General features: G+C 45.9%; 1 protein-coding gene across 2 annotated transcripts in view; it reads right to left on the bottom strand.

Moving 5' to 3' along the window:
* The window catches only part of GRIA1 (glutamate ionotropic receptor AMPA type subunit 1), a 315,490-nt gene that overhangs the window by 86,840 nt on the left and 207,610 nt on the right, over positions 1 to 21,040 (bottom strand). For both annotated transcript variants that reach the window (XM_066342228.1, XM_066342227.1), the window contains exons 8-11: positions 19,850 to 19,954; positions 10,381 to 10,491; positions 9,465 to 9,671; positions 3,466 to 3,836 (exon numbers count right to left, since the gene is read on the bottom strand). In XM_066342228.1, the coding sequence (XP_066198325.1) occupies positions 3,466 to 3,836; positions 9,465 to 9,671; positions 10,381 to 10,491; positions 19,850 to 19,954 (794 nt within the window). The remainder of the gene's footprint in view (positions 1 to 3,465; positions 3,837 to 9,464; positions 9,672 to 10,380; positions 10,492 to 19,849; positions 19,955 to 21,040) is intronic.

Below are 21,040 nucleotides of genomic sequence, written 5' to 3'. Positions count from 1 at the left end.
TATTTCACCCATATATAAGATGCTCCCATGTATAAGACACACCTTAATTTTGAGGCCCAAAATTTGAAAAAATATGTATTATATAAAGTTATTGAACTCAAGTTTTATTCATCATAAAATTCATACAACTCCTCATCACTGTCGAAACTCCTATCTGTTAGCTTGTCCTCATCTGTGTCTGATGGCGAATCACTGTCTTCATACATTGCCTTGTCCTCAGTTCCATCTATGGCATTTGAAATGTCACAACCACTGTATAAGACGCACCAAGTTCTCAGACCCCAAAGTTTTAGAAAAAAGGAGTGTCTTGTATATGGGGAAATACGGTCATTGAAGCCCATTGGGAAGGGTGTTTGATGTAGACAAGTTCCTTAAAAGTACCCTCCACCATAGCACCCAGAGTGTCTAACATGAGGTTATGCATATCATGAAGCTTGTTTAATTCATCAGGCAATGTGTATAAAACAACAACACAAGTCTGAGCATCCTTGTCTGGCTCTAGCGAGATACCCTTTCTCTTTAGCATATATTTCTAAGAAACATGGCGATACGTATTTTGAGTCCTAGAGACTTTCTGCAGGCCCCTAAGCTCCTGAATTGGCCAGGGTGGGCTTGATAAGAAAGAGTCCACCTCAAGTGAATAAAATCCCTCATTCTGTTAGGTTTACTCCTTTGTCTGCCAGGCCCTTTAACCCCAAATGACAAATCTTCTGTCTCATCCCTGGTAAGGAGGAACCTTGGGAGTCCCGGTATTGCTGGTCTAGAGGGAACCCCTGGCTGTTTTCTGCTTTTTTTGTTTGTTTGTTTTTTGTATGTTTGTATTTTTCCTAAGTTAGAAACAGGGAGGCAGTCAGACAGACTCCTGCATGTGTGTGACTGGGATTGACCAGGCATGCCCACCAGGGGGCGATGCTCTGCCCATGGGGGGGGGGGGCGCCGCTCTGCTGCAGCTGGAGCCATTCTAGCACCTGAGGTGGAGGCCATGGACCCGTTCTCAGTGCCTGGACCAACCTTGCTCCAATGGAGCCTTGGCTGCAGGAGGGGAAGAGAGAGACAGAGAGGAAGGAGAGGGGGAGGGGTGGAGAAGCAGATGGGCACTTCTCCTGTGTGCCCTGGCCGGGAATCGAACCCAGGACCTCCACACACCGGGCCCATGCTCCACTGCTGAGCCAACCGGCCAGGGCCTGTTTTCTGCTTTGACCGTGGACTTCCTCACAAGAGAGAAGTCCAATTGCTTTCAAAGCAGTGTAAGTATACTTTCTTCTAGTGAAGTTTAGTAGGAGCCTAATATATAAAATTGATTAAATAGTAAAAAAACAAAAGCATGTGTTTTATAGTGCTTCCCTTGTGCTGGCTAGATACTCTGTTATGGGGTTATAGGGTCTATGTGTATCAATGTCTTTTAAACCTCACAACAGTACTTGAGGTAGGAATTCGAATTTCCATTTTACCAGCGAAAGAACAGAGGCACCCCGAGTGGAGCTGTTTTATGAAAGATCGGGAGGAGGGAGGCTGGCTACGTTCCTGCTCAGTCACGTCTTCACCCCGGTGCCAGTTCCTGAGATACCCTGGTGGAGCCCTCAGGAGTCCTGGACACACAGTTTGCAAATCCTCTTGTAGTCAGCGGTCACAAACGCCAGTACCCTCGCAGGGGCCAGCCGAGTCACAAAGTAACGAAGGCAGAACGACGGGGCTGGGGTGATGCGGGGCACGTGTGGGTTGCTAAGGAGGGCGGCTGCCCCTCAGCTCACAGTAACCACTGCCAAACTCTGTGAGGGTCACACAAAAACATGCCTGGCAGAGGACTCAGTGGTCAGCCACCAACTTGAGACCACTGGAAGAATGGTGGGGAGACTGAGGCCAGCCCACCAGCCCACCGAGGAGGGAAAGAATGGAGGAAGATCAACCCCATGGGTCCTCTGAGACACACACACGTTTTAATGGCTTGACATAATACTGACTAGATAAGAGCCATTCTTCTCCCTGTTTATCCAGCGGCCTGGTTTATTTCTAAGTAAGCCCTTCCCCTGCTTGGTTCTATCAACTCTCCACCATGTGTTTGCCAGTATTGGCCAAGGATCCAGTCTCACACCTCCTCTCCCACGCACCCCTCCCCCGACCATCTTCTTATTTAAAGAAAAACAAAATTATAATGGTGGATGATGAGACTGTGTAAATTATACAGCAGGCAAAGTGACTCCTGTGGGAAGCTCCTTAGAAAGATTTTATTCCATTGCCACTTAGGAGTATTGGTTTTTATCTCGACGCTCAAATGCAAAATAATCTTATCTGCGGTAAAGATGTCTCCAGCACATGCCCACATGGCCTTCATATCTATGCATTCATGCCCCCAGAAAGTGAGAGTGTGTGCAGATCTTAGCCCAAACCTTAGCTCCAGCCCCTTCCATGCTGTCAAAACTGGGTGAGGGGTGAGGGAAGGACCACCTGCTGGAAAAAGATTTCATGGACATTATGCTGCCGTCAAAGGAAATAGAGTCAGTGCTTATTGGTCAGGTAACTTGGAGGAGATTTGTGGTACAAACATTTCGGCATGTACTTGAAAGAACATTACATACAAAGAGAAGAAGTAAATATATGTGGGAAATGGTGTAGATTGCTAGTTTTGAAATTTCTCTCCCCCTGCTTCCCACCCTTCCTCCTTTCTCTCTTTGCTTCCGAATCCTTTCACAAAAGAAATAGGACTCGCACGTCCAGTACATAAAACACACAGAAGTGGAGCTACTCTGGTTCCAGGCGGGGGGCTGGGACCTCACTGATTGCTCACCCCGGCACTTTCAATACGACGTCAGAGGCGCCTCAGTTTTTAACCACCAGAAACAAATTTACATCATCACCATCAGAACTGAATTATTTCCAAGGTCTTTCTCAGAACCAAGAAAGAGAACTTTTCTCTTGCACATGCAACCGAGGGTCAGGGGACGTGCTCGGGGCCACACAGAGCATGCTCATAATTCACCACTCCCTCACCAGTCAGCAGTAGTACAGGATGGTGGTGTTGAACCTTGGCAAGATGTTCAGCCCTTCTGTGGTTCCTAATTCATAACAGGTCATATAACGAGAGCCCCACTTAGGCTTCCGTGAGGATTCAGTGAGATAAATGCACACGGAGGACTCAAAACCTTGCTCGGCCTATGGCAGGTGCTCATAAGTGTTAGCTGTACCATACAGTGCTCCCATCCTGTCCCTGTCCCCTTCAGCTAGAGAACATCAGAGTTGTGATTATGCCTGATACTGTTGACAGAGCACAGCAGCCAGACAGCAGATGGAACTGGCCCAGACACAGGATGTGTCCACAGCATGCGATGGAAGGTTGATGGTCAAGCACCACTGAAACACCGAGTACAATGACATCTGCAAGTAATTCCTGTTCCGTCACTTTTCAGTATTTGCTTTTACCAAGAAAAATGCCGCACTGAGCAAAGGGGCTGGAAAGAGCCGACTGACCTGGGAGATATGTCACATCCTTGCTGCATGAAGGCTCCCAGGGAGAACCACAGGCTGTTGAATATCCCGAACTCATTGGATTGGTCACTGGTCGTCTGGTCCCGCCCTTCCTCAAACTCCTCACTGTGCCATTCATACGGGCTGAAGCGGCTGACCAGGAAAAGGACAACACTCACGCCGATGTAGGCAAACACGATGCACATCCAAATCTCATAAGCCAAAGGATCGAGGAAGGAGAAGACCCCTGGCTTGGACTTCTGTGGCTTTTTTATCATGATGGAGATCCCCAAACTCATAAATGGCTTGGAGAAGTCTATCACCTCTTCCCGGACCAAGGTGATAGTTAAAGGGGCCACGGCCACATCCGCTCTCTGCAAAACAAAACGAAAGAAAGAAAGGAAAAGGGAAAATGTAATTGAGCTCAACAGCATTCGTCTCTTGTTTTGTTCTTCAAGAATAGTCTTTTGTGTCTTACAGGATGAGAGCTTAGAAAGAACCTTAAGAGTCCCACCCTTCCTATTCTTTATAAAATATTTCTGACAAATGGATGATCAGCTCAGTATCTTCTAGGAGAGATTATCCCATTGTTTGACAGTTCTAATTGTTAGGGACATCTTCCTTAATTTACTGTAAGGGTGCTGTTGTGACACCTGTTGTTTTGCCTGCCTGGCAGCCACGTCTCCTTTCTCTGCTGGTTCAAATGCAGCTGATCACATGGTTAGATGGTGACGCACACACCCCAGGTTTGGCCAGGATGTTTTATTTGAAGATGGAAAAGGACTCAAGTCCGTTTAATGAGCATTAACTCCGAGAGGCAGAATGAGAGGTGCAGAAGCAGACCCATGATGAAATATTTTGGGCTACCCTAAATTCAGTGGGTAACGCTGGGCTCCCTAGAACCATGTGCCAATATATTCCTCTGGTTGTCCCTGAGAGCATAAACCAGACTTTCTGCTTGCCTAAGCCATTTTGAGCTGAGTTTCTTTTTACCTGCAATGAGGTAGTCCTGGCTAACAAGGTGGTGAAAACAGATTTAACTCCATAAATGTTTATTGAACACTTATTGTGTGTTACCCTTAGGCTGGAAGCTGTAGGTAAGCAATGGTTCCTACACTCAAGGAATTACAAACTAGTAGGAGAGACTGGTGTACACACACACATACACATACACACACACACACACACACACACACACACACACCTTTCAGCCTACAGAGTAGGCTGGATATGTGCTATCCAAGAAATACAAAATGCTACAGAAGACCAGGGAGGATTAACTCTGGCTGGGGAGCTCAGGGGCTTTGTCATCCAGGAGGTGACATATAAATTTGGCACTGAAGACGTGACATATAAATGTGGCACTGAAGGAAGCGTAGGTTTCGACAGAGCAGTGCTCTGGCAGTGAGCACGTGTGAAGAGGAGGGAACCCTGTGAGTAAAGGCCTGGCAGATAAAAGGAAAAGTGGCATCACTACTATTTTTTTCCCCAGGAAGACGGCTAAGAAATACACAAATAATTCTCTTTTTAGAACTTAAATCCAGCATGTAGATAAACATAAGAGGGTTGCAAGAAATGCAACCTGAGGCTCCAGCACATGGAATGACCAGCCCTGCTCCTCTGTCTCTCCAATGACAGCAGCTTTGGCATCGATGCGACACACATCCACTGCTCTGCTGGCCCAAGATCAAGAGATCCTGGAAACCCAAAAGGTTCCGTGGACAGATGCCACAACACTCCTTTTTGAAAGGAGAGACATGCTGTGCAAGTTCGTTCGAGATGCGTGGCTTTCTCTTACGATGACGTGCAACAATCCAGATGTGAGGCAGGTGACCCAGGCTGCGAGAAGGGGGCCCTGCCTCACGGCCAGCTGGCATGGCTTCAAGAGTTCCTCTGGTTCCTCTCGTTGGCTGGGATCATGGAGAAAAGGCTGCATTAAGCGGAATAAAAAGCCTGACTATGGAACGACTAAAGTTCTCACTTACGGAAACTTTCCGTAAAATAGTGTGAAGTCAGGTGTAAATTTCATAGTAACTGTGGGTTTTTTTTTTTTTTTTTTTTTCCCCCATAACACCCACCGCATCCATCTTGTTAATTTTTGCAGACGCTTACAAGCTGGTGCGAGGGAGAAGAGATCTCCTCTTTTCTCTGTAACCGAGTATAGATAGAAATGGATTGGGAGAGAAAAGTTATGGAAATGAGGGACCCAGCACAAGTTACCCGGAGGGGAGGTGAAAGGTGACCAGCTCTGAATGTGAACTGGATGGGTTTGTTCAATGCCTCCTGATGGGAGTTAACAGCGTGGACCGTGGACCAGAAAAAAAATCACAGAACCGCATCACCTTCGTGCTTAGTTCATCAAGCAGTTCCAAGATGTTTCAAGGAACATTATTTCTGGAAAGGAGGCTGATAAGGGTAAAATAAAAATAAACATTGGGAAACACGAATGTAAATGAGTTACTTTGGGGCAGGACTTCCCAGAACCTTCAAAAGACCACTGACCGTGCACTGAGAATTTCCGGGAAGAAGACGTAGAAAAGAGTATTTCTAAAATTAATTGCCCGTGGATCCCTGGGCATTAAAAGGGACCCGTGTTGTATGATGCACACATGGTGGGAGATGCTAAATTCACTGCCCTCGTTCCACATATAAGAAACTGACATCCCGAAGGGGAAGGTGGCTTCTGTGAAGCGGCAGTGTTTTAGCAGGTTTCCCATTGGCTGGGCTGTCTGGGGAGCTCATTTCCGGCACCTGAGTGGTTACTGGAGCCCTGCAGGGTTGGTTCCGGGCAGAGCTGGTCTGGGAAAGTGGAGCCGGCTGCTCTGCTCGGCCACTCGCTGACCATGTAGCCTTCAGTGAGACAGTCATCTTTTTGGATATCAATTTCCTCATTAAAAACCGAGAGGCATGACATAATGTTTTGTTTTACTATTTGACAGAATTGTTTTGTGTCAAATGAATTCCAGTATGTGAGAGTACTGTAAAATGTGAGCCTTTCACAGGCGCTTAAAGTGACTTACTGAAACTGACATCTCAGCACAGTGGCGCTGGACCGCGAGCAGGCCTCAGAGTCACGTGGAGGGCTTTTTAAAAATGCGGGTGGCAGCGTTTGCGGATTCAGTGGATCTCGGGTGAGACCTGAGGATGTGCATACTGCAGCTGCTGGTCCAGATCTCAGATTTTGAGATCCCAAAATAAAATACGTGGTGTCTAAAAACAACCCCGGGGGAAACAGTAAACAGTTTTGATGCAATAAGTAAAAGCGAAAGGCAGAAGAAAATTGTCAGGGTTGGAGAGCTGCTGTGAACCAGCCACTGCACAGGTGAATACTCCCCGCCCCAGCCCTGGGACAGAGGGTTCTCTTTTCCTGCTTTTTAAAGGAGGTCCATGGCTTGCAGGCGTCATGACGTCAGTAAGCTGGCAAAGTCGGAATGCAAGTCCAGGTGTCTGTCTGCGAAGTTCTCTCTCTTTCTGCTTCACTAAGACAAAGGACAGGCAAGAAAGTCACTTGCGAGTCAGGCACAGAGCCTTATTCCTGTAAGAAACGGCGGCTTCATTTGCCACTTGTGGCATCGGAGAATGCAGAGGCTCTTGCTGTTCTTACCACCAGTTGATACTGGCCTTACAGTCCAGTGCTTGGATGGTGTGGTTACCACTGAGGTCGTGTATCCCAGTGTGGGGTGGGGAAGCCATGCTGCATGTCCTAGCTCAGCTTTTACAAGCTGTATGTCCTTTGCCAAATTACCTAACCTCCCTGGGCCTTGGAGTCCTTGTGTATAAAATGTGGGGAATAATTGTGTCCACCTTCTGGGGTTGTTAGGACTGGTAAATGAAATCGTGTGAACAAAGTATTTAGCACAGCACCTGACACAGACTTCATGCTGAAATGCTACTACTGCATTAGTGGCTAAGCACAAGACAGAGCACAAGGGACGAGAGACCTCTGTTGACTTAGCTATTTAGAAGGCACCGAAAAATCCATCTGGAGGTCTCCACATGAGCTTCTCCTGACCTCACTGGTTGTATGTGGCTGAGTGACCCTTCCCCATATTCTTCTATTTTTCTTCAGGGAACAAAAAAGAAAAGCCAAATGAAAATCAAGGGAGGGTATCCAATTGGGCCCATCACAGAGTCTTCAGAATACAGTGTGTCCTGGGCAGAGGGCAGGCTGGGGAGGGGGGAGGGCTGCGGCACTCAGAGGTAGCTTTGTTACTGACGAGCCAGTGACCCGTGGCCCACGGCTTGGCTGCCGTGGGGGGTTGCCCTCAGGATGATCACACCACTGTTCTGCCTTATCCCGGGCCTTTTATTAAAGGAACAATGGGGTGAAGATGAAGATGAATGCTGATTAAGGTGAGAAGTTCACAGCGGTTGCCATGGTGATGACCTTACACTCTTGATGGAGGTTCCCATGGAAACCAGCCTCCAGATGCAGCATTAAGCATCCAGGTCTCTCTCTTTCATCAGTGGAGCATCCCAAAGTGAGGGGAGGTAGAGGAAGGAGAAAGGGTGGAAGCCCATCCCATCCCTCAGTTCATATTTATATTCCCAGGTCATGTCAAAAGCCAGCTTCCTGGGGAAGATTTTCCTTACTCTTTCTCTTTTGTTCTTTGAATTCCTTTCGTGTGGCTGTCATGGCCCTCATGACTCCGACTGCCTTGATATGAGATAACGAGACTTTAAAAGCTTCTAAGTGGTGGCTCTATCCTGAGCAGAACTCTCCATTAGCCTGGGACTCAGTGTGCGCTTCAGCTCAGACCCAGTCTGCATTCTTCTGTTTCTGTGAGTGAAGCTCTGGGGTCTCTTTTCTCAAGTGGCCGCTGGAGTCTTCTTCTATGGCTGTTTGCTGTTCTACTCAATTGACTTCATGGTCTCCCAGTGCCCACTGAATCCATCCACTCTCTCCCCCTTGTCATTTCTTAATCACACTCCTCCTTGACTGCTCTTCACCCAAGCCCTTGACGAAAATCACCAGTGTTTTCTCCCTCTTCTCTCATGCCTTACTTACTTCCATCAACACTTTACTGTTCATACTTTAGAAATTCCTGGGCTGCCTTTCTCTCTGTTTGAATATGGCCACTTCTCAAGTTCCATATCCCTCTTGAGGGCTCGATAAACTCATGTTAGCCTCTTGCCTAAACTTTGATACTGTGCCATATTTCACTATCCTCTCTCACAGTCTTTTCTACCCTATAAAAGGTTAACATCCTTGGGGGACAGGGATCATTAGATCTTTTATGTCTCGATGATTCTCTAAATACTCAAAGACAATTCAGGCATTCAGGGGCTTCTCAAAACTGCTTCAATTAATGGAAGATTTTATGGCAGTTGTTTATGGAGTTATTTCAAGTATAGTGAGTGATATAAAGATGCAGTAGATCTACCCTAATTATAAAGATAACTGTTATACAAGTCAGGGTATAACAAAAGCAGAAACCAAATTCTATAGGGGAATGTGCAATTAGTTAAGGAGGGGAATATTTACCTGTTATGGGTAGAAAGAAATGACACCTTGGAAAAAGTAATATTTGATACAGGTTTTAGCAGGGGGATAAGACTTTGAAGGTACAGAATGGGAGAGAGCACTGCAGGGGACAGAGTGACTCAGAGGATGCCTTGGGTGAAATGCAAGGTGCAGGAGAAAGGAGTATTAGGACAAGTGATGAGAAAGTTGGATCCGGGTGCATCCAACGCAGGGAAGAAATTTATACTGAGAGAGCCATAAATGACTTTATATTATGGGAGCCATAAATGAAGTGACAATTCATCCTGGTCACAAGACTGAGCTGAGTTTGTCTGAGGGAGCTTGGACCAGGAACCTGAACAAAAGATGTCTTAAGATACTGGATGCTGGAATCCTTACCTTTTCAATGGTAACAATACAAAATATAAAATGATGGCATCTAGTAGCCATCTGTGGGAACGGCCAGCCAACCATCAAATGGTTTCCTGTCAAACATTCTGCCTCTGCTCTGGAATTTCCCACCCTGTGGGGAACTTACCCCATAGACCAGCTCTCCCACCATGCCGTTCCACGCCTTTGTGTCGGGGTCACGGGCTCCGTATTTCCCATCGCTGACAATCTCAAGACGGTAGGAGTAGCCCACGTGCTTGGCGATCTCTGCAGCCAGCTCCACACAGTAGCCCTCGTAGCGGTCATTGCCCTCAAACTGGTTGGCATTTTTCTTGAGCATCACATACGGATCTTCCTGGTGGAGAAATGGGGAGACGGTGAATGTGGGTTATATGATCACTCGTGGGTAGGAAGGACTTCGGAGTGGCAAGCAGGATGTCCCCAACATTGGTTAACTTTGGGGAAGGCTCTCTAGCCCCTAATTCCACTTCCTGCATTTCTGCTCCCCCATTACATAACTACTGTGGTAAATAAAGCGAAAGGTTAGAATAAGAATGCTTCACCATTGAGATGTGGTGCACAGCTTTTCAAACTATGTGCCAGGAGTTTTTGTAGTTTTTGGTGGTACCTCTGGGGGAACTGTGTTGGGATGTGGATCCTAAATAAGTTCTGGGCTTCTCATGATCAATCATTGTAAATCATGGCAGCTTCTCCAATACCCACTTTAGGTGCTAGACTTTGGGAAACTTTCTTTGAAAATGGCTTCTACTGAGGGAGGGTGAAGTCTGAAACCAACACAGTTGAGTCTTATCCTTATGTTTTATATGTAGAGCAACTGTGGCTTGAAGGAAGCTAAGTGACTTGTCCAAAGACATAAAGTGAAATCATGGCAGAGTCAGAGTGGAAAAAAGTACCTCTGACTTCCAGGAAATTCCCCTTTTCACCCCCTCTTTCTACCTATGTTACGGTGTTAGCAAGAATGACCAGCTTTCCCTCCTGGAGAAAACCTTTGTGTGGCTCTAGCTTGCATCCCAGACAGCCTCGATGAAGGAGTGAGCACTCACTAGGATTGTAGTGACGATGTACGTTCTATTCTGGACGCTTGAATTATCCCCCCCGGCTTGAGCATCCGTGGCTGCAGGGACAAACTTGTCATCTTCATTCCAGTAACCAATCTGTTAATAAGAAGAAGGTGGTGACATAAGTTGAGCCAGGATCCTTGGGACTGGCCTACTCTGGGTCACTCAGCTGACACCAGACCGGAGAGCAAGGACCTTGGCATCACACCATACAGTACTGGACACACCAGGCTCTAAGTATTGGTAGATAAAAACAAGAGGCTAGCTACTCTCCAGGTCCTCCCAGCCCCGCCCCTATAAAATCCGCACCACGATGGGCTAAGCCTGGAAAATGCCCCTTCTGAGCAGTGAGGGTGTAAGTGTTCGCACAGCTTAACTGTTTTGTATATGCAAGCCAGGGCTTTGGAAATTTAATTCCCTATGGTTGTTCACAAGGCCAAACCCTTCTTTCTCCCATGCCAATTAACCCTTCTCTACCTGAGCTCACGCTGAATTGTAGTTGGAATCATATGATTAAACATTACATTCCTTTTGCTTTTATTTATTTATTTATTTATTTATTTTTAGATACTGTATTTTTCCATCTAGATTCAACATCCTAGGTGATGGTTATTTTATCCCTTTTTTACTTCTCTTATTTCCAATTATAAACTAGTATAATGCTGAGCATATGGTCATGCCTAAAACTATTATTGGCCAATATTATCTTTTTAAAAACAGTAGGCTATTTATACTGACTCATTTTCCAAGGTGTTTGAAAAAAAAATATTTATTGGATCCCTACTGTGTGCAAGGCTCCTAGCAAAAACATGGGTGGTATTTATGGCAGGGTTGAGAGAGACACAAAAAAGTCTAAGACATGGTTTTTCTTGTGACAACTCCTCCAGTCTCCTTTGGAAGACTTGACACACATACGTGTGACTCCAGAAGTAAGATGTGAGTGGCTCAGGTAGCCAAAGCACAGGGGGCTCAGAGAAGCAGAAGCCACGTGTGGGAACCTATGCTAGGGAGAGGGAGAAGGAGCAGGCAAGGCTGAAGGTCATAAGGGATGAACGGGTTGAGCCCAAACCCTTTTAGATCAGAGAGAATATGAGCCAAGATGTGAGAGTCCTCCCAGCTTTGTAAGGTCAGTGGGTCCAGGGTGGAAGACAGGGTTAGTGCAGAGGGCACTTGGGTCTAGGTGACAGGGGGATTTGAAGGCTGGGTGAAACAGTGTAGACTTTATCTTGAAGGCCACAGGGAATCATGGAAGGCTTGAGAAGAGCGAAATGGTATGGTTAGCATGCACGCGTGCGTACACACACACACACACACACACACACACACACACCATCTCTGTTTCTGTCTGTCTACATATGTCTTCAGACTGTTCTGTGGTCATTCTGCTGGTGGTAGATGTAAAGAGAAAAAGGAAGGAAAACTCAAGGTCCATGAGCAGAGGGGTGAGCAGGTCTACCCTCAGCCAGATCTCAGGTCAGGTTCACAAAAACCCAGGCACATGCCAATGGTCAAGTCAAAGGTCACTTTCACTGTGATGTCATTCCCAGTCCCTTCAGTTGAAAATGATCCATTCTCCCTGCAATATCATTGCCATTAGCAACAACAGTGATAATTGCCAACATCGGTTATAGTCTTGCTTTTTCAGAGGCTATGTGTTTTGAGCTTGCCCAAGGTGAGGCCGCTGGGAAGAGGCTGAGCTTGGCCTGGCACGGGGTGGACTGTCTCCAGAGGCAGCTTTTCACCACGGGGTGGTTCTTGCTAAGAGCAGGCTTGGCCCTGGGCTGGAAATCATATTAGTCCGCGTTTATTGAATGCTTATTGTGTTTCAGGCCCTCTTTTAAGTGCTTTTAATGTTTTAACCCCTTTCATCCTCACAAAAATCTATGAAGTGGAACAGTTATCATTCTCATTTTAAGTGTGAAGGAACTGAGATGTGAAGAAGTGAGGGATCTTTTCCAGGGCCACAGGAGTGTCATGGAGCCAGGATCTGAGCCAGGAAGGCGGACTGCGGGGCCAGGCCCTACCCAGTGCCAGGGAGCTGCTGGCCAATGCTTGGCTGCCTCGTGAAGGCTCCCACTGGCCCTGTGGTCCAGCTGTTTGCGGGTCTGTCCCCACTTCTCCGTGATGCTGCGAGCTCCTTGTGGACCCTAGTCATTTAGGGTCCCTTTCTTAGCACACATATTCTTTCCCGGGAAGCAACATAAGGGATGTTTATTGAGTGGTTAAGTGCATCCAACATGGAGACAGCTGACCAACCACACAGGTGCTGAGGCAGCTCCGAGGCTTGAATGTGGAGACTGTTTCTCAGGACACTGGGTCAAGATTAACCTGCAGTGTAGGCATGAGCACAAGGTAGTCTGTGGGGGGCACTTCTAGTCAGCATAGAAGGAGACATTTCTCTCTGGGGACATAAGAACCAGACACTTAGATGTCCAGCATTTCAGAGCTAGGAGAAGCCTGAACAATCATTTTGTCCAACCCCTTCCTTTTACAGAGAGAAACACAGAGGCGCAGAGACCGGGGCACTTGCTTGAGACCACAGTGCTGTTTGGGCTCCCTCCCTTGGCTGGGCTGGTGCTTGTGGGAACGCTCAGGCATCTGTGGAGCCCCTCCCCCTTTCAGGAGAGGAGGGCGACAGTCCAGGGGCCAGGAGGAAGCTCAGGGTTTCCCATCTTCCCTTCAACAGTCAGCACTGCCTCCTGTCTACATATTCCCCATGCTGGAATTCCCCTTACAGGCCCATCATCACGCGGAGCCCTCTAGCTGAAAAGTAAATGTTTTGAACCACTATTGCAGTATATCGTGATGCACATTTTTAAAACGTTCCAAAGTATTTACAACATTTAATTCTCTTGTTCCACATACTAATGTAAGTAGCATAGGCAGGTTTGGGATTATATTCTCTATTTTACAGCTGAGAAAACTTGAGTTGGGGAGATCAAATCATCTAACTTATTAAATAGATTAGATAGCAAATTAGTGATGGAGCCTAGAAGCTAGGTCATGGACCTCCAAGGTAAGATTACTTCACATCATCAGTGCAAAAGTAGGAGAAGTTCTGGACGTTATAAATGTCATTCTCCTCCCACCCCCATTTCTTTCTCTTTGCCTTTTCCCCCTTTTTCTTCTTTCTCTCCCTTTCTTCCTTCTTCTTCTTTTTTCATGATTAGTCACAGGTTTAGCGGTTCCTGTTCAAACTGTACAATGATCCATAGAGAGGAAATAGCGTCTTGTAACATGCAACTAATTTCTCTAACATCTACAGCAGGGGTCCCCAAACTTTTTATACAGGGGGTCAGTTCACTGTCCCTCAGACTGTTGGAGGGCTGGACTATAAAAAAAACTATGAACAAATCCCTATAAACACTGCACATACCTTATTTTAAAGTAAAAAACCAAAACAGAAGTAGTACTGTACGTGAGCGATGCCACACTTTGTGGTGCCGCCACATACAGTACTCCAGGAGCACAGGATGCAGATGCATCTCACTGACCACCAATGAAAGAGGTGCCCCTTCCGGAAGTGCGGTGGGGGCCGGATAAATGGCCTCAGGGGGCTGCATGCGGCCCGCGGGCCATAGTTTGGGGACCCCTGACCTACAACGTATTAACTGGTATTATTTTAAAAAGTGGAAACGGGATGGTCAAGAGGCTGATCTTTGGTATCAGAGGGATCTAGTGTAAAAGGCAGACTTTGCTAATTACCACCTGCAGGACATGGAGCTTCTTGCTTGACTGCCGTGGGCCTCAGTCCCTGCTTTGCAGAGTGGATGCAACAATTCTACCCTCTCGTGGGGCTGCCGTGAGGACCAAATGCATGTACAACAGTGAGCACAGTGTGTGGTTCATATTCAGTTGTCAGTCGACTAGAAAATGATGCCTGATTGTACGGTGACGCCTGATTGAAGGCTAGCCGGCTTCTATACTGCAGGGCATTTCAGTTTCAATTTTCTATTGAACATTATCAGTCACCATTAGATGTATATATGGTGGAGCATTTTTCAAACACATATGACAATGTAACCCTCTTTACATGCTTAAAGTCCTAAGATAAGTGGTCCCCAAACCACAAAACTGTGCTCTAAACTATCAACTTATTTTGATAAAAGAAAGGAGGAAGAAAAAGCCGAGATAAATCTGTACAGGCTGATTTCCAATGGCTTAGGAGACTTTAATTTTTAAGGAAGTGGTCTTTCCCTAGAGGGCAGTGTGCTGAGTGAAATAAGTCAGTTAGAGAAAGACAAGTAGCATATAATTTCACTGAGATGTGGAATTTAAACAACAATATAAATGAACAACAAAACAGAAATAGATTCATAGATACAGAGAACAGACTGATGGTTGCCACAGGGGAGGGGACTGGGTGAAAAAGATGAAGGGATTAAGAAGTACAAATGGGAAGTTATGAGATAGTCTCGGGGATGTAAAGTACAGCATAGGAAACACAGTCAGTAATGTTGTCATACTATGTACGGTGCCAGGTGGGTACTGGGCATATTGGGGCGAACACTTTGTAAAGTATATGGTTGTCTAACCACTTATGCTGTACACCTGAAACCAATATAAAATAATATTGAATGCAAACTATAATTGAAAAAAATTATTTTAATTAAATAGTTTTAACTAAAAAAAAAAAGAGTATAGTGGTTCTTGAAGACTAGTATCATAACGCCGATGTTAAGTGGGGACCTATAAAAATTATTAGATAGCTTGGCCTAGATACAGCCCCTCGATATCCAAAGCCAGAGGATTAGTTCAATGTTATAAACAAGTTTATTTTACTCCTCACCCTTTTGTAGGGGAATAAAAATATATTACCATTCAGAAAAGCAAGGTGAGGCTGAGGCCCAGCTAGCAGCTGACCTAAGCTAGCAGGCTGAGAAATCTGGTCCCACCGTTGGATAAAAAGAAGATTGGCAGTGATTTTTGAAGAGATACTGCACTTTGGAGGCGAGAGAGCAATTTCTTGTTACTTAGAGAAATGGGTGGGTTGTCACACAGCACTCTGATTCTCTAAGGAGAATTGGCAGGAACTTCGATTCTCTCTCAAAGTAATCAGAATGAGTAGTTTGGTAAAGATTGGGGCCCACTGTTCATTCAGGAGAGGATTTAAATAATTCTGACGGTGAGAATTCTTCTCCTGGGGCCGGTTATAATGTTGAATCTCTTGTTTTCCTTCTACCTCTAAAGATTCTTTGAATGTGGGAAATAAGTCTAGATGATAGATCAGATTTTTTTTTTTAAAGGAAAGAAATCGTAAAAGGAGATAATTGCAGAACAGTTCAATTCAGTTGATGTGCCTTGCACAGTCGTTAAATCAAGTTTACACATTTGTGTCTCCGGGCTGCCTTTGAAGTCACAGCCCCCGACCTCCAAAAGTAAGTCCATTATAATACATTCTAAAAAAAGTAAGTTTCCTATTGTGGCAAAGACAACTAGATGACCACCAAGATTCTTGTTCACCTTTCATGGCGTGGAAGTGTTGGTGAAAGTGGCTACCAAGCCAGCAGTTGCATTTCCCAGCCTGCCTTGCACCTAGGTGGCCGGGTGACTGGGTTCTGGCCAGTGCAACAGCAGGGATGCACTTCTCTCTGAGCCCGACTCTCCCAAAGCCCTGGTACAGCTTCGCTATTTCCCTCCCCATCTGTTAGCTGGGTGCTGATAGCCAGAAAGCCCAAGCAGACAGTGCAACCTGCATACACCTGAGTCTTAACCAGAGCTCTCAGCCCCAAACTAGTCACCAGGTGAACAAGAATTAAACTTTGATAGCATTCTATAGCTGAGGTTTTAGAGTATTGCTATAACTGCACCTGGGGTTATTTGAGCTAGACAATGAAAGGATTTGAATTTAATCAGTTTATGTGTGACTTTGAGGTCTGCTTAAGGTGTTCTTTCATTACATTTGCCAGCAGTTAGTTTTTCTTGCTTTCTGGCAGAGTTATGAAAATATGGGCCAGAGTATTATGTTCCCTGGTTGCCCAGCAACATTAAAAAAAACTGCCCATTCATTTAATAAACAACCACTTATTTTGAATACGGTTACTAGGGATATAATAAATAACATACCTGTGGTCTCTGCTTTTAGACATCTGCTTGTAGACATTTTAGTCTTGCTTTTAAACATGTAGTCTCTGCTTTTTAGACATTTTAATATGAAGGAGGTGGAGAGGAGGAGAGGAAAGAGATATATATGCAGACCAGAAGTCTGCACATGTTATCTGCAAAGAGCCGGACAGTAAATACTGCGGGCTTTGCGGGTTACACAGTCTCTGTTGCAACTACTCCTCTTGGCTGGGGCTGTGCAGAAGCAGCCGTAGATAATATATAAACAAACAAGTGTTTGGCTGTGTTAAAAAAAACCCCACCAAAAACACACCTAACTTTATTTATGGACAGTAATATTTTAATTTCATATAATTTTTACATCATGAAATAATCATCTTTTGACTTATTTCAACTGTTTGAAAATGTAAAACCATTCGCTCACGGGCAGGACAGAAACAGGCCGTGGGCTGAATTCAGTTTGCGGGTTGAGGTTCGCTAACCCCGATCTCGGTCAGTGAACCGACAAGAACCTGATCAGAAGAAATAAGGACTATGAAAAGAATAACAAAATGGCATCTTTCGACCATGCTGGGTGGGTGGAGACTACTTTCGATAGCTTGGTCTGGATTGGTCTCTCCAAAGTGACCTCACCTGAGCTGAGATGGGCAGGACAAGGAGAAAGAAGGCACGTGGGAATACAGTGGTGGGGAGTGGCTGGTAGAGAAACAGGAAGATGTGAGTGGAGCGGTGACCCAATGCGCTGGGGAACAGGGCAGCAGCGTTTAGGGTTCTCAAGGTCATGGTGAGGAGTTACCTTACATTTTACCTGCCGTAGGAAGCTAGTGAAGAGTTTGAAGCAGAGGAGCCATAGAGGATGCATATTTGAAAGTTATTATCCCCACTCATGATGGGAAAAAAAATAGGATCCTCTTATGGAGGGGAAGGAACATAGACAGCAAGTCTAGTGGCTGGTAAGGAGGCTTTGAATGAGGCAGGTGTGTAGGTGGCTTGGGCTCTGGGGTCACCAGTGGTGATGGAGAAAGGTGGTTGGTTTGAAGCTGTGTCTTAGAGCTACAACAGGATGTGGTATGTCTAAAGTTCGGAAGCAAAGGTTTAAAGAAAATCTTCCAAAGGACATTTGGAATGGAGGGTTGTGAATTATTTGGGACTTTAAAATGCAGGGTGTGCTTGGGTTACGACACAGTTTCATTACTGTGACAGTGATATAACCTGAATTTTGGTGTAAGTCGAAACACACCCTAGCCTAAGTCACTTACTTATCCAAACACACGGGTAAGGTCATAATCTAGAACATAGAAACAACGAAGCCACAGAAAAGGAAGGGACATAAGTACCCTGACTGTACACTGGACTGCGTTTTCTTCCCCTGCACACAGCCAGACTAGTTCAGCATGTAGCCCATAAGTACGATGCTAATGACATAAGCCAAAACACTCATGTCGCAATTTTTAAGTTTTTATGGGAGTGAGCTTTGTAAACTCAAAATACTGTATGTTCAGACGGTTGTAACTTGAGGACCCCCTGTACTTTTGACATCAGCAAGGACTTTGTGTCACTTTAGTCTTTCCTTTACAGTTATACATGGGATCAGAACTAAGAATAACAAACCTGGGGCAAGGCAGAAGGACTCAAATCAAGTTGAAATGAGAAGTAGATGTCTCCACTCCAGTCCAAAAATAGCTCCAGGACCAGGGCAGAGGTGGTGAAATCAATCATGCTGGTCCCTTGATAAAAGAGCTTGGAGAATTTTTCCTACACTTCTCCTTTGGCAGCCATTTATTAGAATTTGTGGTTCCACCTGAATTTACAAGGTATTTTGTTTGGCTAGAGATCTCTACACATTAGTTCCCCACAGTGAAACGGAATCTCTGAATGGGATTTCCTGAGGACGAGCTTGAGGTCAGCCAGTGTCACGTCTGGCCTTGGAAGCTCCTAATGTGTCATGGATGGATGCTTAGCGCATGCTCATTTCACGGGGTGTCAGAGTGGACCCAGATGCCTGGAGGGCACATTGGCATGCCAGTGGGCAGGACACGGCCTGAAGATCAGGAGGGTGTGCCCGCGGCCCTGGATCAAGGGGCAGCAGCTCCTCTTTATTACCTGCACAGGTAAGGCCCTGTGCTGCTCACTGAAGCCAGTACAACTAGGTCACCCTTGAATCTGAGAAAAGGCCTGGAGCCACAGATGTGGAGGAATTGATTTTCTGAAATTCAGATCTTCTGTAAACAGACGGTGTTCAAGCCCACATTCTAAGAAAGGATTTAGTCATTGGAAAGGATGTTGGAAAAATAAAGCACAGCCATTTGCTTGTGGATTTTAAGGTTACTCTTATTTCTGTTTGCTGATTTATCCATTCCACGGGCCTACACAGCCTGGCTTACCCAAACTCAAGGCTGACCAGAATATCCCTGTGGTTTAACGAATGGAGTTAAAACCAACCAACCAACCCAACCAACCAACCAATAACGCGGGCTGAATGGCCATTATACTCCAGGGGTACCTTTTGAGAATCCTTCACTACAGGCCATGGGGGCAGCAGGCATTGTTTTTGTCTAACTCCTGACAGCAACCTGGTGAAGTAAGGGGTATCACCATCCTTTGGGAGGTGATGTAACTGAGGTCCAGGGCCGTGAAATAATTTGTTTAAGGCCATACGCCTAGTAAAGAGTAAAGAAGCAGAGATTTAAATCCTGGCCTAGGCACAGGGGCCATGTATGCAGGGAGGAAGGAACATGGTATAGTCAAGAAAGTGAAAATTGATCAAAATGCCTGAAGCGGAGAGAGGAAGTGAGTGTCAAGGGTCAAGGTCAGAGACAGTGGCAGAGCCCAGAGCACATTGGGTCTGATAAAATTCTGAATGCTTTTTTCCAAGGATTTGAATGCTAGTCTAAACATTTTAATATCCATATATGTTATATATTGCGTGCATACACACATAGAGTTTTCATTCCTACTCTCGGATGGAAAATGGGTAAAGGTGACTGAGTGTGGATGAGGACAGATGGTTAACCTCATCCGTCGTCCTCGTTGTCAAGTTCTTCACGATCTCTCAGAAACAGCAATAGCATTTTATACACGCCTACTGCTTCATATTTTCCAAGTTCTCGACCATCTCTTGGATCTTCTCAAGCCCCCCAAGACCAAGGTTGAGATCTTTATCTCCATTTTGCAGATGAAGGAATCTATTCTCAGAGAGAACTGACTTGCCCAGGGTTCTGGCTGGTTAGGGGCAGAGCTGAGTCTAGAATTCTTATTTCCTGACTCCCTGAAAAGATCCAGGCAAGGGAAGGGGGGCTCACCAGGCCCTCTGTTCCGGCTGAGCCTGTGCTTAGTTCTCTTTCCTCCCTGCGGGGGCGGGGGCCGAGCGGGGAAGCCAAGGGCCACGTACCTTCCGGATGCCGTCATGCTTCATTTCAATCACGTGGAGGGTGTAGTTGGTCCGGCGTCCCTTCTCATTAAACTGCACGTTTCCCGTTAAGCCTTCAAACCGCACCTGGAAAACAGAGCCAAGTGGCGCACAGTGAACTCACAGGCTGCACTCCGTGTTTGTTGGCTTTTTCTGCTGAAGTTAAAATCCAAAGCCCCAGAGTGTTACACAGGACGAGGTCTTGGAGTAGCATACATACTAAAAAACTTGCTATACACTTGCCCATATTAGGCATCATTATTAGACCACAGTTCTCTTTCCTAACAAATTGAGATTCATTCTGAAAACTTTTTTTTTTTTTTTTACCCATTGCTTTAGGCTAACAACAGCAATGATCAAAGTACACCGTAATAAGACGTCTCTGTGCCATCTCCAATCAAACGCAGGCGCATGAGCACCGCCCCCCACTTCTCATACACACACCCTCACATGAAGAAAGGGAGGGAGGGGGTCTGCTAAGGAGAGGGACTGGTGTGCTCCCTGGAAAGGCAGGGAAGTCCGAGACCAGAATCCAGCCTAATGGCGCCCCAGGCTATGCCGGGGTTCGGTTTCTCAGTCCTCTGAGAGGCCCGGGAATAAAATACTCAGGAAACCAAAGACCCGAAATTGGGAGACTGAAGTTTAACCCCAGTTTTCCTCTGAACAGCTGAATGACCTTAGGCAATTCACCTGTCTAAGCCTCCAGTTTCTAAAATTCCTGCCCTATGTACCTTAAATCAATATCAACCGGTCTACCAGAAATTTCATGCCGGTCTGCGAAAGCGTTAGCCATCCTGATAATAAATAGACCCAGTGATCTTAGTCGAAATCACATATGCTCAGGGTGATTTCTGCATTAGCGGCCCCTGAAATAATCCTCCTATTTTCACTGGTCCCTGAGTGTAAAAAGGGTGAAGACCACTGCCTTAAATGACACAGCGAATGAAAGTGCTATGAAAAGTTAAAAGCACCCGAGGAAACCCTTTCTGTTAAGAGGGGAGCAGGCAGGGCTTGAAGCAGGTCTCCGTTGGTTAAAGCAAAATTTGTGTTGGAACCCCAAAGTATGAGATTTCTTCTCCACAAATGAGTCAGATTAAATTTTCACGGCCTCATATCTTCAAGCTCATAGGGAGGCTCCAGTGGTCAACATGGGGGGATCCAAGCCCTCTTGGG

Source organism: Saccopteryx leptura, chromosome 6, assembly GCF_036850995.1.
Source record: "Saccopteryx leptura isolate mSacLep1 chromosome 6, mSacLep1_pri_phased_curated, whole genome shotgun sequence".
NCBI lineage: Eukaryota > Metazoa > Chordata > Mammalia > Chiroptera > Emballonuridae > Saccopteryx > Saccopteryx leptura.
The sequence above is the reverse complement of the archived record's forward strand: the minus strand, read 5'-3'. Positions and strand labels throughout refer to the sequence as shown.